The following is an 18895-nucleotide window of genomic DNA, read 5'->3' on the forward strand; positions in this document are numbered from 1 at the left end:
GGTGGGTTCATTTGATTTTTGCTGCCAGTACAACTCAGTTATGGGACTGGTTTCAATTCGAGAGATTAAGTGTAAGCGGTTTAGCAAGTACAACTTGGAGGTCCAGTGCTGGCTTCACTGCCATCACAGCGACCTCAGGTCTGACGTCTCCTCTCTGAAGGTAACGTATCACTATTAAAGCACTGTTAAATGTCAGTGACCATGTTTGTTCTTTAATCTGGTAGTAAGCACACTTAGATCCTGTCTCATCTCTTATTTCCTGTGATCTCACCTCTTAAACAGAATAAGTGTGACGAACACAAAGAGTTGCAGTAACAATATCAGCATTTCACACTGAGCTGAAACTTAATTCCTTTAAAGAGAAATGGTGTAATATACAGTATAACACAAACACACAGTCAGCAGCTCTGTAGATGTTTTTCAGTAGAAATAAGAGTGCAGTACATTATATATCAAAATAAGCCACTTTAATTAGTAATGTGAAAGGGAGTTTATTGCTCCCCTTGACTAAAGCAGCTTTCCCAGGTTATATTCCCCTCTGTAAAATCCTTGTACAATCCAGACACATTTCTATGCTGTTGATTTTTATTGCCATCTTCATATTGTTTAGATTGTTGTCACTGTTTTCAGGGGCCATCTGCGACCGAGCCACCACCCCAATGGCTGACGACAGTACTCAAAGCTTCAAGGTAATGAATCAAATTCATGTGTCTGAATTCTATCAATGTCTTAAAGACACCTACCCTCAGTAGCAGCTCCAGGTGTAGCATCTTGGTGATTCCTCGGCTTCTCAGCACCTAAAAATCTCCCCCGTTCCCCTACAGAGTAGATACTCCGGTTCCGGTGCTTTTCTTCATGTTGCCAAGGGCGGCACCGAAAGGCCTTGAGAGTCAGTCATGAACCAGCGTTCATATTGTGACAACAAACACTTGAAAAACTAATCCCAACAAATCCCAGCACTTAAAAAAGCGAATTTGTTGTCAACCCGAGTAAGCCTTTTCTTTTGTCCATGATGCTGCCATTTTTAGAGGAGGGAGAAAGAGGAGGGAGGGGGGGATATGCGGTGCACTCTGGTTCTTGTCCTCCTCTTTCACAAGTGCAGTCTGCTCAGCAGAATCCACTTTCCCAGCTCACGCTAAGTAGCTGGAGCTTTGCTTGTTTTCTGACCCTGACCACCTGAGCAGTAGATAGCAGGCTCAGGTAGAGATTAGGGTGGACATATGCAGACGCACACTGGCCCAGGCTTGGAGATGTCTGCCAACTGTCACTTCCACTGAAAGAAATGTAAAGTTGGAGTTATGTGTTCCAGTTTGACCTGTAATATGTTTGGTACATGAGCGTCTCCATCGGTTTTTTTATGCGTTATCCTGCAACCTCTCTTATTTTCTGACAGGTCGATATTTGAAAGGCACCTCACATGAAAGGACTCAGTTTGCCTTGTAGTGGGAGTACCCAGGTCAGACGCCCTGTGCTGCCTTCTTTTTTCTTCTTGCACGCTGTAGACACTCAGCTACATTCATATTTATAGCCATTTAATCCCAGCCGAACACTGGCTGGATGCAGATAGCAGCGAAGAAGGATTATGGCTCATTCTGAGGACAGCGCACACTGTCGCATTCTGTCGCGTTCCTGTGCTGTTAGGTGAAGGTGTTCGACATAGGAGCTAATACTTTGGTTTGTCTGCAGAGAAGATGTGCATCACATTTGTGTATTTATGTTCAGAATGATTGAAAAACAGTGACAGAATAACTGCACTCCTCTAATCAGTTTCACACAGTGCTCGGACCGCGGTCACTCACCACTAGCCACCGCAACTGTAATCTGGGATTATGGTGCAAGCAACCGTCTGCACCAGAAGGGAGTGGATAAAGTGTCGATCTAATCCTGGCCAATTCTAACACACAACTGACTGCTGGCCAGCAGGAAGTGTCTCTTCAAAAGAAGGATCACATTATTCCGTCTTGCTGAACAGCAGGAAAGGACAGCACTCCCAACTGTTCCTTTTTTTTTCACATAGTTCTTGATAAATCTTTCACATCTCTCTCAACCTGCTGTCACTGCAGCAACACAAAGGTAGCTTGGTGACATCACGGACTCAGAGACTGGATGACTCATATTCAAGGCGTCAGTGTTAATTTGATGCTGTTCTGTTTCGTACTTAACCCACTGACCTTTGACCTCTGGGCGGTCTAGTGGCGATAGACAGCTTCTAGGGGGATAAATATTGCTTTGTTTTTGAATGCAGTTCTCATTTGTGAGTTCCAGTCCCACTGATTTAATTATAAAGCTGGCACTGGAGGTCAACTGTCCAGTTCTTGATTTACCTTGTATCAATGTTGGTGTTACAACAACCCCTGGTGGCCAAACATGGTTCGGGAAATATGGTCTAGCATAGCAGCATAACATAGCCATGAACACAGTGGGCATGCAGATAATATGCTTATGATCAGAAAGTGTGCTCATGAGACTTGCAGGGAGTGCTTTTCCCTGATTATTTGATCAGTTGGTGAAATTTGATTGCAAATGTAAATATTAACAAAACCTGGATTCAGATTCATGCATCCCTTTATTTTAAAAAAGAAATAATAATAATTCTGCTCTGTGTTTTTAACCAGGCGGTTGACCTGGTTGTTCAGCTGTCCCCTGCTCTAAAAACCAAGCCACATGTGGTTGACTTCGGGACTGTCTTCACTGACCACATGTTGACTGTCGAGTGGAGCGTGACTGAGGGCTGGCAAGCCCCGTTCATCAGGCCGCTCGCAAACCTATCCCTCCACCCAGCCTGTTCCTCACTACATTATGGTATTCAGGTACACCAAACCCCTCCATATTTTCATTTACGAGCTCAGCTAGAGTAGCTTTGCATGATTACATTTCAAATTGTTATTTATTTTATACCAGGCTGTTTTTGAACACCTATTTTAATTTGGTATGGAATAAAGACAAAATTTGTAAAATTCTGACTAATGGACAATAGCACACTGAGCTGAAATGGAATAAAGAATAAATCTGTACTGCAGTAGGATAAATGCATATATTAACAGAATAAAGCTTTTGGCATTATTTCAGTTTACAGTTTGAATGTGTGGTTAAAAATGCCATCAGGGTTAAAAAGACTTCAGTATTTTCAGTGTTCTCTGTATTCTCAATAGCTGTTTGAAGGTTTCAAGGTATACCGCGGAGATGACAGCCGACTGCGTCTCTTCCGACCGATGCTCAACATGAGCCGCATGGCTAACTCTGCCAAGAGAGCTTGTCTGCCTGTAAGATGGATGTAGAGAAAAACAAAGGGGCTTAATGTGGGAATAAATGAATGAATGAGCTGGTGAAAAGGTTTTTGCTATCGCCCTCTGTCTTTTGTTGTCTCACTCCTCCAGGCCTTTGATCAGACAGAGTTGCTGGAGTGTATCAGGAGATTGGTGGAGATTGACCAGGACTGGGTTCCTCGATCAGACTCAGCGAGTCTGTACATAAGGCCAACATTTATTAGCACTGAGGTGAGGAGGATGGTGACGTTCTTGTGGGGGCGAATGTTTTCTAAAACTGAAAGTCATTTTAATTTCCTTAATGTGTTTATGGCAGCCTTCTCTGGGCGTAAAGCGGCCTGGCCGTGCCTTGCTGTATGTGATCTTGTGTCAAGCTGGCTCTTATTTCAACTCTGAGGCAGATGCCATCTCCCTGTGGGCTGACCCAAAATACACACGGGCCTGGAAAGGAGGAACTGGAGACTGCAAGATGGGAGGGTGGGTAGATGCATACTGTATGAAAGCTTGCTTAAATTTCCTAAGAATCAGCCATTGCACTCTGATATAAGACTTAGTTTGATTTGGTAATTAAGATTTTACAGTGTGGGTATATATAACGTGCAGAACAATCAAATCTTTTTTTTACAGGTGTATCCTAATGATCTTACTTTGGATTTCCACAGGAACTATGGATGCTCCCTGTTTGCCCAGTACGAAGCAGGTGATTACGGGTGTCAGCAGGTGCTCTGGCTGTATGGACAGGACCACCAGATAACTGAGGCAGGAACTATGAATATTTTCCTGCACTGGATCAATCAGGATGGAGGTTGGTCAGTTACAGAAACTGATCTAAATAACGATGACGCTACTTTCAGGGGCTCCGTATGTTTGATATGGCAGAATTACACACAAAAGTCACCCCATGCTGGTCATTAGAAAGAATGTAGGTTTAAATAGGCATATAGGCATATGTAAAGTGCCTTAAAACTACATTCTGTCTAATAAGCAGGAGGTGGTGACCTTTCTAGTCATAAAAAGAACTTAAAGCTCTTTGGATGGCTGTTAGGAAATTACACTGCTATTCACTTGATTTATCGCCTCAGTAAACACTTTTCTGATGAGTTTATAGTCTTTGTTGGTAGTTTTAAACCTTCTTTACTAATGTGTCCATTTTGTAAATTGCTCAGTTTCAACCATTTTTGTACAGTGGGTCTAACAGGAAGTGGAACTGCTCTTAGGTTGAGGCTTCATAACAGTCCACAAAACCAGGTTTTACATCAAAGGGTACAAGGTTATCTTTAATATACAGTCTATCCATAAAAACAATGAGAAAATATTTCCAAAAAACTCATATTTCTTTTATTTTTGATTATATCAAATAATGTTTTTCTTTTTCTAATAGAGGAGGAGCTTGCAACTCCACCTCTGGATGGCATCATTCTCCCAGGCATTACTCGACGGAGCATCCTAGAACTAACCAGGAAATGGGTAACGGACACACATAGAGTCCAGATGTGCATGTTTTTAAAAGAAAAAAACATTCCTGTGTAAGATTTCATGTAATCTGTGAAGTTGGTTTGATCTCAGTAGCTGCATGCCTGACTCCCTATTGTTTGATGGACACTTTTAACAAAAGCAGTGCTAATGACATATCTCAAAGGTTACAGTGCATGAACACATTTCCAAAAGATTTCTGTTCTGTTTTTTTCAGGGTGAGTTTAAAGTGACAGAGTGCTACCTCACCATGAGCCAGCTATGCTCTGCTCTCAAACAGCAGCGGGTCAAAGAGATGTTTGGCAGCGGGACTGCCTGCATGATCTGCCCTATTGGACACATTGTCTACCTGGGAGAGGTACTGTAGGGATGAGGGGCAAACAACATGTTTCCTGTCTGAATTTATATGCATTATATTCAATCATACATTAAGTGTATATACACTAATTGTACTATAGTGTGGGTCCTAAAGATACTGAAGTGTGTGTTTTTGTTAAAGATATTTCACTTTATTCAAATTTTGCAGCAAATGCTGTAGTTTTAAAAATGTTAGTTGAATATACTAACAGTATTTAATGATAACAACCAGTGAAGTGTGATCATAACATCCTGGGACTCCTGGGAATCTTGGGCTAAATAGCAAGTTTAGCTAACTTGATATTCTTACACTCACTAGCCACTTTATTAGGTACATCTTACTAGTTCTTCCTTCAGGTTTACCTTGAACACTGCCAATTCTTTTTGGCACAGATTCAACAAGGTGCTGGAAACATTCCTCAGAGATAGCTCATAACATAGCTAACATCACCACATCCAAAAGGCACTGAGATCTGTGACTGTGGAGGCTTAGTTGAACAGTGAACTCATCGTCATGTTCAAGAAACCAATTTAACATGATTTGAGCTTTGTGACAGGGAATGTTATACTGGTGGAAGCAGCCATTAGTCGATGGATACACTGTGGACATAAAGGCATAGGGACAGTCTGCAACAGTACTCAGGTAGGCAGTGGTACATAAATTATGCTTAGTTGGTACTAAGGAGTTCAGTATGTTCTAAATTATATTCTCCACACTGTTACACCACAGACAGGATGGATCCACGGTTTCATTTTGTTTACATCAAATTCTGACTCTACCATCTAACGACATTTTTCCAGTCTTCTGTTATTTTTTTTAGCCCATGCAAATTGTAGCCTCAGTTTCCCTTTTACCGCTCAGCTGTAAAAAGCTGATGGGGTATTTTTGTCACCCCTTCAGGCAGGTGGGCAGCATGGAACCCAAGTTTGCATCGATAATAACAATTATAATAACTTAGATTTGTATAGCGGTTTTCAAGAAACCCAAGGACGCTTTACACAAGATAATTCAAGAGCAAGACGACAGTGCAGCTACTAAAAATCTTGGATGAGTTCGAATCTCAGTGACTTCAATCTGAAGGTCAAGGTCAGAGGTCAAGTTTTCTAAAGTTTTCTGAAAATCTTCTGAATGCGATAACTCAAGAATGAGGGAACGTAGGATTTTTAAAATGATACCATAGGTGAATCTACCAGAAGGCTGAAGGGTAGCCTGAGATGGGTAGTAATGCGTTAAAAGTAACACGTTACTGTAATCTGATTAGTTTTTCAAGTAACAAGTAAAGTAGGAGTTAATATTGCAAAAAAAGTAATTAGATTACTGTTAGTTTCCCATAAGCACGCTGCGTTACTGCATCACTAAACCGTGATTTTGTTTGTGAGAGTGTCTCATGACAATGACGTACGAGCACGACATCCGTGGCAGCAACAGACGTGTGCAGATCAACAATGGACAATATGGAGTGCAGGAGAGAGTACGACCATGCAGTGTTTAAAGCGTGGACGTACTTAAATTACTTTAAGTTTGATTCCATAAAAAGTGACAAAAACATTAGCGTCCGCTGTACACTCTGCGTGGGAAGAAAACTTCTTTCTACAGAGAAAAATTAAACTTCAAATCTGAGCGAGCAGCGAGCACGCTGCCACGGGAATGTGAAATTCACAAAGAAACCCCCGGATCCCCCCACGGACATGACCGCTGCGGCACAGCACAAACCTCCACCCGCCCCACTCCTGCTAAACAGGTGACAATAGATTTAAGAGCGAAAGGACTTAGTGCCGCTGAGTCTTTGATTTTATTTATTTTTTGCTGTGTTTTAGTTGCATCTATTTGAAAGAGTGTAAACACAAAACATTATTTTATTTTATATGCTGGAATATGCAGAAAATAGGTTTAGATTTTAATTTGATTTCATTTGAATAAAGTAACTGGATTACTTTCTTGGAAAAGAAATCAGTAATTAGTAACTATGTAATTACTATGTTCAAGTAACTTGACCAACACTGCTGGCGGTCACCAGTAATCTCTTAACTAATAAGACTGGCCCCCGGTGTGGTTTTCTGCTGCTGTAGCCCATCTGGTTCACTTTGCAAAAAGTTTTGCCATGTCACCTTCTGCTTAATCACAGCTTAAAGAAATATACATTTTGTGATTACATTTCCCTTTAAGAAATTATAATGTAAAGAAAAAAAGCCTGCTCCACCACCTGTATTTGATTAATGGTTTCATATGAAAATAGCGTACTTTAATACTTAAAGGGATTGCTTTGAATAATGAGGCTCATGGTATCTTGTGACCAGAACCCTGTGGCCTCTTGCTTTAACTCCATCTGCTCACTTAATGTTCACCCTTTTCTCTAAACTTATTTTAAAACAAGTTGATTTGTAGAGACAATAAAATTATTAAAACTGTGTGTTTTAGAACTTGCATATCCCCTGTCGAGATAAGCACTCAGTGAAGCTGACATCACGGCTCACAAAAGAACTCACGGATATACAGGTAGGTGGATGCCCACGCATATGCCGACACTGTTTTCCCACAGATGCTTGCTCGAGCTTAGTAACAGCTGATTGAACATTTATGTTCTTTACACTCCTTTTACCCCAAGGATTCTTCTCTCGCGTATTATTAAATTACTTTAAATAAAGCCTTCAGTAATGCGAAACACTGTAACTTGAACAGTATCCTACAAAATAAAAGGTGGGAGCTGGATTTACTGGGCTAAATGACAGCAGTGTTATAATTTGTCACAGGCCTGGCTTGTTAGTTACTCACTTTTGGTAGGCAACAACTAAGAGCTTTCGCTGGAAAAAAGGCAAATAAATGGAAATGTTACTAAATTAAATGATTAATGTGGCTGATGAAAGGCAAGACCTATTAAAAACAAATATTCCCTCCAAATATTCACTTATCTTGCATCTCCATAATTGCATTACAGAACTGTTATCTGAGTGGTTATTATGTAAGTCATTGAGATAAAACTATTAAACTGTTATTTTTTGAACAAACCCCCGTCGGTCGTTATTTATCATACACCCACCGATTCCATTATTTTGCTGTAAGTACATAATAAGTGAAATATCTCATTAAGTAATGAGTAATGACTTGGTAATATTGTACATGGCCTATAATCAGGTCACATTTAAAGTCTACTCAGCACTGCAGGTTTAAAGAGATTCATAATATGCTTTGCTGAAGGCTAGATTTGTGTTAATGAGGCTGTTGTGTATTGCCTTCTTTCTGTTATTGTGCTGTGCAATGAGCCTATTAGTAGCGATATGAGCTTGAGTGTGATCCTTACTTGAGTTCCTTGTTAGTTCTCAGCACAGTGCATTTTGTCCTCATACAGTGTTTTCAACTGAAATTTACCTGTGTATGCTTAACAGATGACCTCAACATCCTACATGTTATAGAAACAAACTGACATACACTATATAGCCAAAGGTATTTGCTGGTCTGCCTTCACACACATATGAACTTAAGTAACATCCTATTCTTAGTTTTCATATGATGTTGGCCCACCCTTTGCAGCCACAACTGCTTCAGTTGTTCGGTTGAGTGTGTTTATGGGAACTTTTGACCATTTTTCCAGAAGCACATTTTTGATGTCAGCCCCTAAAGTTGGGCGAGAAGGCCTGGCTCATAGTCTCCACTCTAATTCATCCCAGAAGTGTTGTGTCAGACTGAGGTCAGGACTCTGTGCAAGCCAGTCAAGTTCTTTCAGCCCAAACTGGCTCATCCATGTCTTTATGGAGCTTGCTTTGTGCACTGGTGCACAGTCATCTTGTACCATCTCCAATCTGTTCCCACAAAGCTGGGAAAAATTGGTCCAACATTTATTGGAATGCTGAAGCATTAAGAGTTAATTTCAACTAAGGAGTCAGGCCCAACTCTGAAAAAACAGCTCCACACCATAGTCCCCCTCCACTTTGCACAATGCAGTCAGTTGAGTACCGTTCTCCTGGCAGCCACCAAACTCAGATTGCCTAAAGGAGAAGTGTGATTCATCACTCCAGGGAGCATGTCTCCACTGCTCTACAGTCCTCTGCTTTACACCACTGCATCCATCACTTTCCAATGCACTTAGTGAGGTAAGGCTTGGATGCAGCTGCTCGGCCATGGAAGCCCATTCCATAAGGCTAGTCTGAAGGCCACATGAAGTTTGGAGGTCTGTAGCGACTGACTGCAGAAAGTCGGCGGCCTCTGCACACTATGTGCTTCTGTGATTTTACTTGTCCTACCACTTCTGGCTGAGATGCTGTCATTCCAAATCATTTCCACTGTTGTCCATTTAGTAGCGAGGACAGTTCATGACTGGATGGTTTATACGCCTGTGGGAATGATTGGAACACCTGAATTCAATGATTTGGTAATATAGTGTATGTTTAGTATCAAAGCTATTCTCCATATGCAATGTGATGCAGCTTAAGTCTAAGTAGGCCTAAAACTCTTCTGGCTCCCTTACAGGGGATAATCTTGCTCCATCTCACCCTATGAATCTTCCTCGTCCTCTTTTCCTCTGGCTTGGCAGCTCCATCTTCAACATCTTTTGTCCAGTATTCCGTTAGCCCCCCTCTGCACGTCCAAACTATCTCAGTCTTGTTTTTTTGTCTCCAAACCAATCAATCTGAGCTGTCTTTGTAATGTACTCATTTCTTTCACCTGTCTTGTCTCTCCCAGTGAAAGTCTTGAAATCTTCAACTCTTCCACATCTAGCTTGCCCCCCTGGCTTTTTGTTAGTGCCACCATCTCCAAACTATACCTCATAGCAGGTCTCACTACCATCATATAAACCTTCCCTTTCATTCTTGTTGCCATCTTTCTCCTGACGCTCGTCTCCACCCTGTCTGCACTCTCTTCTTCACCTCTCTTCTGCACTGTCCATTACTTTAGATAACTAGGCTTAAAAAAGGCATTTTAAATTATAAGGCTTATACTAGGATATTTGAATTAATCTATGAATAGGCTTCAGAGCCACTTGTATGTGTCAGTTTACACTCGTAAGGAAAAAGGAAAGGTAGCAAATGAAACCATAATGAGCTTGAATGGAGAGAAAAAACAATTAATGCCCCTGCAGGGAAGTAGCAGGATGAGTCTAATAAAAGTCCAGGCAAAGTATTTATAACAGAGAAAAATCAATGATCCGAATGGGTGATAATTAATGAGAGCAAATCAAAAGGGAACCAACTGGGAACAACTCCAAGACACAAGCAGGCAGGCAGGTGGAGGGTAAACTGACACATTAGTAGCTAATAGGAAACAGGGGAAACAGTCTGGGAATCAGAAAAACAGGTGGCTCTCCAATAAAAACAACACTACCAAGTTAAACAGAGAGTGACATCAAGCAGTAACAAAAGAGAAAAGGTTATCTCACTTCTCTAATTTGCTTCCTCATCTCCTCTGTCCTCCATCCTCTTGCCTGTGACCGTAAACCAGTCCCAGCAGTAATGTGTTTTGTTTGAGCTCCAACCAAACAATCTATGCTGCAGTTGTGACACATATAATATTTGACTGACATCGCTTTAAAAAGAGGCTCCAAAGGACGGATGTCTCATATTAAGTGCCAGTTGACTTGACTCCCGTCTCTTCTTCAACTCCTTCACTCACATCTCTGGTGAGAGTCACTATGACAAAATGAAAGTAGTCGAAGATGTGCAATTTCAGAAATGAAAATGGAGTATAAGAAACAGAAGGCAGGGACAGACATGGACAGACCAGACATGGCCGTGATCATAGCAGAGAATGTCTTCAGTGGTACAGCAGATAAATTGAAAATGCAAAATAAATAAAACATTTCTGCATGTTTTCTGTGTGCTGGATGTGAAACTACAGGAGGCGTCATTATAAACATCAGTGGCTTCTACCTTTAAAATCAAAAATCTTAAATGGACTGGGTCTTATTTAGCACTTTACTACTCTACCTAAGCACCCAAAGTGCTTTATTCAACATGTTTCATCCACACAAGTCTAAGTACTTTGTCCTTTCTCCCAGTCATGGCTAACAGATGGCAGATGGATTCCCCTAGATGAGCCTGGTTTTTCTGGAGGTTTCTTCCTGTTTTTCCTTCCCACTGTTGCCCGGTGCTTGCTCATAGGGGGTCGTCTGATAGTTGGGGTTTTCTCTGTATTATTGTAGGGTTTTTACCTTATAATATAGAGCACATCAAGTGGACTGTTTCTGACCCTATATAAATAAAACTGAACGTTCTTACTCCTATGAACGCATCAGGAGCAACACAGATCCATAGCATCTTGCCTATGGATACTTTGGCATTCAGATTGGAGCAGCTACACTTCCATTTAGCAGATGACCTGCTTTACCTCCAGAGCCATAGCCACCCAGCACCTGACTTGAACTTAGCCAATCTCCCCTTTGAGATCGTTGCATACTACTACGTCTACTACTCGTGGCTGCTACTTTTAGATCAAGTCCTCTGTTGTGCTCTTGCACTTTTACTTCTGCACTTGTACTCATTTTACACTAAGGGTCACATAGGGCCCACTTTGTTTTCAATGAGCTGTGTGTTGGTGTACACTCGGACTGATCCTCCTGTGCCTTTGGTGGTGCCTCTCACCTGCTCCAGTGCTGGCCTATGCAACTGCAAACCTCTGGGTTGTAGCTATAGACCCACATCCATTATCACCAGTGATGAAATCACATAGTGCACAGTATAGTGATCAGAATGAAACTTCCTGCAAACAAACTAAAAGATGGCAGCTGTCTGGACTTGTGCAGGAGATATTAAGTCATCCAAGGGTTTATGATTCTTAAAGGTCAGTTACCTTAACTGTTGATCACATCTCCTACATCCTTCAGTGTTCTGACATTCTGGACTTGGAAAGAAACTGAAGGACTTTCAAAGCAAAATCAGTTATTTTGACTACATTTGCATTGGAGACCTCACTACTGCATTACAGGGTTATAAAGATATTATGTCTTCTTGATCTCCTAAATGTCCTCTAAGCACTTTGATTAGTTTACGCTACTTATCTCTTAAACTTGCCTTCTCTCTGTCTTCTTCTCTTTACTTTCTCCGCTCTCTGTTTGTTTTTTTGTTTGTATTTGCAAGTCTGCGCTAGTCAATTAGCATATCTCCTCTCTCCATCATCCAGGCCTTGTAAGTGATATGTGCGATGAATGCACTGCCGCCATCTTTGTGCGCGATAACATCCTCCTTCGTCGACAGAGTAGAGACAGTCGCTGGCCTAATGGAGAGTTGCAGATAGGGGCAAAGACAAACTCCCGAATTCTCTCATTAAGCTTGTCGTAATTGCACAAACCCAATTATTGCCTCAGCCTTTTGTGATCTTCAAAGCCAAGATGCTGCAAATGAAGCCTCGAACAAGTGCGAGAGGAGGAGGAGGAAGAGGATTTGGGGGAAGAGGGGCGAGGGGACGGGGTTGGAGGGTGGGGGGGTGCGCAGCTTAATGAACAATAAAATTGACAAAACGCTGGAAAACGCTGCGCTCCTTCCGCAGCGCTGTTAAATCTGTTGACATTTCATTTGGAGGGAAGCAGCGCAGTGTTAGCCCCCCACACACGCTCTTCCTCCCGCCCCTCTTGAAGACAACATTGTGCAACAAACAAACGAGTGGTCTGAGGCAGCAGATGAAAGATGGGTTTACTAAGTCGCCCTGCTGTTCCTCTTTCAAGTTAATTAGAAATCACATTCTTTTGTTTCCCCTTCGCAGGCGTTTATTTACTTTCTCACTTCGACCATTAGAACAAATTTGCAACATGAGACACAAATAATTGGATTTGTCTCCGCGGCTGTCACGGATTGGGGAACATTTTGTTTTGATTTTTTATTATAGTTCCTTTCTCTGTGTTGTGTTGTGTTCCGTTTGGTGGCTGAGTTTGCAGATTTGCTTACGGATATTTGAGTTCATTTTTTGATTTGTGTTGCGCTCGCAATTAAGCAGATTGAGGCGAGAGAAGTTTAGTGCTTAGTGGCATGAGATTTTCTTCTGTTCGGGCCCCAAAGGACCAGAGATTTTTGTGTAACCTTTTCGTGACCTTTGTTCTCTTGCAGCACGGACGCACACCTAGCGACTGGACTTTCGAGGTGTAGCAGTGTTGAAGGAGCCTGGACACAGTGAAGCAATGTAAAGTATGCGCAATACTTGGAATCTAACTGCAATATAAGTGACTCCTTTACTTACGTTTACACTTAAATTTAACACAAACACAGAACTGTCCAAAGTAGTTAATAAAGTAGGATAACGTCTCATGCAATACTGCACAATAACTTACATTACCCCCGCCATGAGGACTTGCTCTGTAACTTCTTCCCAGCATCCCAGCGTTGATAAGTTTCACATGACTGCATAAGAATTTCAAAGTTGCTACAAAATGGCTTGAACTTGTGAGGTCTAAAATAAAAACATGAACTTAAAAGTCAATGTCTGTCAAGGATGCTTATGTCTTAAACATATTAAAGTTGTGTCGGAAGTAAAATTTTCATTTTCTGTATGATGAACCAGGAGGCTGGTTACCTAGATATGTGGGGCCTAGATGTGAGTCGGTGCCCCCCACCCCCCACCCCTGACAACCACTGTTCAATAGAGAAACAAAGGTGTCTTCCCTGACTGGTTGATTAGTGTTGCTTATTGAAACTGGTTGTAAAAAGGTATACAGTGTGGTATCAAAAACTTGCTTTGGTTGGTAGCAGACAGCTTTGACCTTACAGGGTGCAGAAACATCTTTTTCCATTAAGGTGATGAATTGCATCAAGGCCTCTTTAAGAAAATGAAGAAATAGCAGGCTTGTTTGCTTGGTTTAAAAACACAGACATGTATGTGAATTTGTGATATTTTTCTTCATTATATTATTGAATGAAACAAACAGTGATGAATAACACAGTCTCTCTGTAAGAATGAATAATAAAAACATATATTTATTGTTATTGTCCTTCTTCTTTGCAACGTACGTCAGTTACAGGCGCTATTAGTGTCACCTCTTGATTAACACCTATTTGCAAATAACCATGACAACACATTCCACTAAAAATAGTTTAACAACATGTGTTACAAAACACCAATGTGCAGTTATACGTAACATACACGTCAACAGCATACACCAACGCATGCTCATAACATATGGGTGATGAATTGTAAAAACTGGAGTGTTATAAAAAAAAAAAAAGAATTCCCAAAAGCTATATAGATGTTGATAATCCTGGTACACTCTGCAGTTTTTATAGCAAGTTTCATCCAGTTTGATTAACGCCTCCAAGAGGAGTTAGGAAACAGATCTTAGTACGCTGACATCACTGGAGTAATATTTTGAATAGTGAAAAAAAAAAAAATATGGAACTGGAAATGATGATAAGTGTTCCACTTAAATATAAACCACTCTGATGAAACAGACTAGAACTGTTAATACTGTGTAATTAGCCATGTTTTAAACTTGCCTTATAAATTGAGCTCTTGCCCATAACTAGCTTACTAGCAGTTTGACTCCTATAATCAATAAGCAGTGATTAGGAGGTTATTAAAGGCAAACTCAGCTAATGTCTCAGAGGACACAAAGTTTGGTTTTGGAAGAATAAGTCAATAATAATAATAAATGTTTTCTAATGGTTAATAAAGGGCAAATAAGCTACAAATGTACATGCCTATAAGCCACAAGTTAATGGTGAATATGTGTACCTTAAGATAAAGCTTTATCAAAATGAGATATAATATGTTAATTGCTGAGTTTTACTGGCTGCTGGCTGTAGCCTCACAGTTCTTAATGTGACACGAAAAATGCATCAGTCTTCTTTTCTAACTCTCACAGTCACAGCACCTAACACATAGCTGTATTCAAAGATTCTCTGTGGGGTCTTACCACGCATCATGGAAGGAAAACTTATTTCCTTCTTTTATTTGCACATCTAATAAATGTACTGAACTCTTTCTCGCTGTCTTGGTTTGGCACAAATGTAGGAAAACGCATGAAGTGTAAGAAGAAGGATGCAGTCCCACATGCATCTCACCTTTGTATTTTCAAGATGTTCCATTCACAAGACCCTATCCTTGACAAAGAAAGACCCTTTGAATGGAACACATGATAATCTGTGTGTGTGCTGGAAATCACTACTTCTTTTTCACTGACACGTTTGCGGTGCCGATACAAGTCGACATCTAAAGCACTTATAGCAGCGTGCAATGGTTTTAAACAAAGTACTAATGCATGAGTTCTATAATGCTCCAGGCTGTATGTTGTGGGTCATTACACAAAGCTAAAGTGGTGTATTTACCATTTAAATTGTATATTTACAAATAGTTTTAAAATAAATCTTAGGATCAATAACAGCATTGAATGCTAATTTGAAAGAGTTAACAGGTGGGTTCAGAAGTAAGCAAGCATATCAGCTGGTTAACTTCCTCTTTGGAGAGCGGTGGGAAGTGGGCAGGCATGTGAGTGATAATAAGAGGGTGATTGGGCATCCAGAGAAACTCCAAGGGAAAACAGAGCTGAATCGACTGACGAGGAAACGAGCTGAGAGATCGAGGACCTGAAGCTGAGATGGCTGTGACGACCTGGTAACGAGTGGATGTTGAACCAGCTTTTTTATATGCACACTGATGAGGAAATGGGAAGCAGGTGCATCCACTGGAATTCCGCCAGTTGTTAGAGCAGACCTCTGGGAGGGCCATGTAGTGCAGGTAGGTACCGCCCACACTCTCAGAGGAGAAAGGGAAAGCCAAGAGAAATGAGAATAAGGAGAGGAAAAGCAGAAATAACTAGAGCCAGCAGTGGAGTCCAGGAAGTCCTGTTTGATATCGGGAAAGTGAAAGTCAAGTGGAATTCTGGACAGGCGGTGCAGAATCCTCTCAAAATGTCAGAGCCTGGCTTTACAGAGATGCCTCGACAATTCTTAATGATGCAAATGTTTTTCTCTCATCCTCTGCGCGCACGCGCACACACACACACACACACACAGACACACACACACACACACACACACACAGACAGACAGACACACAGTCTCCCTGAAAGAAGCTGGAACATAACCAAAGTAATTAGCATTATGGAGTCATAACAGAAAGCCATCAAAATGGAGAGTGCTTATCTGTTTGTGTGTGCCCATATACACACATACGCATACACACACTCGTGAATTCAGCTAGCTTAAAGATGGGGGTAAGTTGTGTCCAATAATAAATTCATGTGATATTAAAACTGTCGTTAAACTAAGTCTTAAACTGTCTGTGCATCCCATAGTTTGTGTGTGTGTGTGTGTGCTTGCGGGTGCGGGGTTGCCCAGTGGTTGGACAATTTTTGGATCTTTCTGAAGATGGCTTATTTTGGCAACAGCTCCTTCCCTGTGTGCAGTGTGCACAGCTGCTGTTGAGTGCATATGTACACACACAGACACAAAACACGGACTTAAAAACACCAAACGCTGTCTAGCCCGCCTAATCGATGGCACCGGTGGAGTAGCCACGGAGCATCTCTTAGCATCTAATAATAATCCTGCTTTTCCTTTCTATTCCTGTTAAATGCAGGCAGTTTGTTGAGTAAGCATCAGTTATAAATTAGCTTCTAAAAGCTCATTAACATCATTAACATTACATCTAAGACAGGTGATTGCTTTAAGAAGGGACAAAGGTAAACCTGAGCTGTTACATCACTTATATTGATTTTGAGCTGATCAGATGATTCTTATAATAGTATGTGTCTAACAGTGGCAAGCTGGTAATTTATGATATTCTTTTTTCGCGGTTATATCAGTAAATCATCATCATCATTATCACACATGTATATAGAAGCTTCTTAAAATCAGAGCTTCCAAAGTGCTGTTCAAAACAAGCAAAAAATACTACATTCAAACGAAAATAAACCAGACATGACAAGATAAGAGGGACAGCAAAGAAACCAAGATCAATAATCAGTATGGTTGCTTTCAGTTGCTTCCTTATTCAGAAGGGGCTTCCACAGCGGGTAGCTCCACATGGTTGGTTTGGCAGACACCAGATGCCCTCTCTGACACAACCCCAAAGAGTTTTGTCTCCTCCTGGAACTCAACTGGTGAACTTTTAGTAGGTAAATAAGTAAACCACTGCACTATCAGTATAAGAAAATGGGAAAATGATAAAAAAGGATGATAAAAAATGAAACCACGTCAAATCAAATCTGTCAAGATGTGTTTTTAAAAAGTGATTTTAAGGAGGTCACTAGTTCTGCGAGCCTTATCTCCTCGGGCAGGTCCTAGCTCAAGGGCGCTGCTAATGCTTTCAGAGTTCAGTATGTTGCCAAAGTATCTCTCCACTTCTCTCTTCTCAAAGTATTTCCCCCCCTATAGCTCCTTCATTTCTTTTATTTTATTTCTCTCTCTCTCTCTCTCTCTGTTTCCCAGGCAGGCCGCTCCCATTCAGCCTGGAGACGGTGATGATGTTTTAATTGTCACTCCTCGTTAAGGCAGCCGTGACATTCACGCGAGGACAGAGGGGAGGCAGTCGGCATAATCAGAGGAAATGGAGAGAGGGGGGAGACGGAGCGATGGCACCCATTCAGTTACTAAGAGTGGTATTTGGCTCTGAGCAGTATGCCTCCTTCTCTCTCTCTCTCTCTGCCTTCCCTCTCTCTCATCCCGCCAGGGCATGATCTGATTTGACAAGCGCAACGCTGTCATCTTGAGTTTGTCCAATTTGAAATTCTAATTAATGAACTCGGCGCCACTTTGTGTTTTTGTCGTTGTTGTTGTGTTCTCCCTCTTCTTCTCCTTCTTCGTCTCAGGCCTGTTTGTCTTCTATTCGCCTTTTCTTTAACCTTCCTCCTTCCCTCACTCCTCCGGTCTTCCTCCGACGGGGCGGTGTGACTGCACCGCCGCTCGCTCTGGGTGCGATTGTGGTCTTACACCATGGCAGATGATATCAGTGGCTTTGGGTCACCCAATTAGAATCAAACTCTGTCTGTGCATGTGTGTGTATGTGTGTGTATGTGTGTGAGTAGTGCCATTGTGTTTGTCTGTTTGTGTCTCTTCAGTGTTTTTCTCTCAGAATTGCTGTAAAAAAGCAGAAAGAGGCGCAATTGCTGCTGATCATGGGTGCTAAGAGGCAGAAGGGTGTTTCAGAACATCATGCATTTACTGCACAGTTAATATGGAGGAAACAATGCAAACTAATGCTGATTAACCCCCTGCAATTTGCATTTTGGGGGCATGATGTTCACAGTATCAGCAGGGCCAATATCACATCTACTCTTAGTGAAGGTTTTGATGGTGCAAAGAACTTTTAAGAGAGGTGAACTGATGATCAGCTTCTTTACAGAGAGTCATAACTCAAAGAAAGTACATAGAGATTAATGTTGTCCAACCACAGACTCCATATAGAGGCACAGATGCTGGTCTATTGTCAGTATTAATAAGTGGAATACAGTAGCATCACCATCCAGCGTACCTCGGTCTGTTAGAGTCTTACTGTAAAATCAGATTTTTTTACAGAAAACCTTTTGTATAAATCCAGTAATCCTGCCTAAATTCATTTTTTTAAATCAACATAATAAGAAAACGATTTAAAAACTGTGACTGCCAAGTTGCAAAACTGTTAATGGGGAGCACAACCCATCCTTTGGTTACGGTTTGGGGCGGATTACACTGTTTATTTAGTACAGAAAAGTTAAACAGCGACCTGAGTCATGAAACAGGATGTACAGTGTGGAACCAAAACCATGACCTTCTGAACTCTCAACCACTTAAACCTCTGACGGGTAGAAGAACAGAGCGCTTTCTTCACTCAGTGAAAAGAGCTAGTGAGCACAGAGCAAATGTCTTTGCTGTAAGCGGTCCCTCGTGCAAATAAATGGTAAAAA

At 41.3% G+C, this 18895-nt stretch overlaps 1 protein-coding gene across 2 annotated transcripts; it reads left to right on the forward strand.

The window, feature by feature from the left end:
- The first annotated feature begins 59 nt into the window (after nt 1–59).
- On the forward strand, nt 60–13629 carry bcat1 (branched chain amino-acid transaminase 1, cytosolic). Of its 2 annotated transcripts, XM_003445086.5 has the most exons (11): nt 60–160; nt 631–689; nt 2616–2810; nt 3153–3263; nt 3378–3497; nt 3583–3743; nt 3929–4071; nt 4648–4733; nt 4957–5097; nt 7516–7593; nt 13128–13629. In XM_003445086.5, exons 2-11 carry the CDS (start codon nt 660–662, stop codon nt 13164–13166), a joined length of 1104 nt encoding a protein of 367 aa, XP_003445134.2. In that variant the 5' UTR covers nt 60–160; nt 631–659; the 3' UTR covers nt 13167–13629. The 2 variants fall into 2 exon arrangements, with proteins under 2 accessions (XP_003445134.2, XP_005451852.1); XM_005451795.4 differs by lacking the exon at nt 3153–3263.
- The last annotated feature ends 5266 nt before the right edge of the window (nt 13630–18895 follow it).

The sequence above is a fragment of the Oreochromis niloticus genome, linkage group LG17, assembly GCF_001858045.2.
Source record: "Oreochromis niloticus isolate F11D_XX linkage group LG17, O_niloticus_UMD_NMBU, whole genome shotgun sequence".
Taxonomy (NCBI): Eukaryota; Metazoa; Chordata; class Actinopteri; order Cichliformes; family Cichlidae; genus Oreochromis; species Oreochromis niloticus.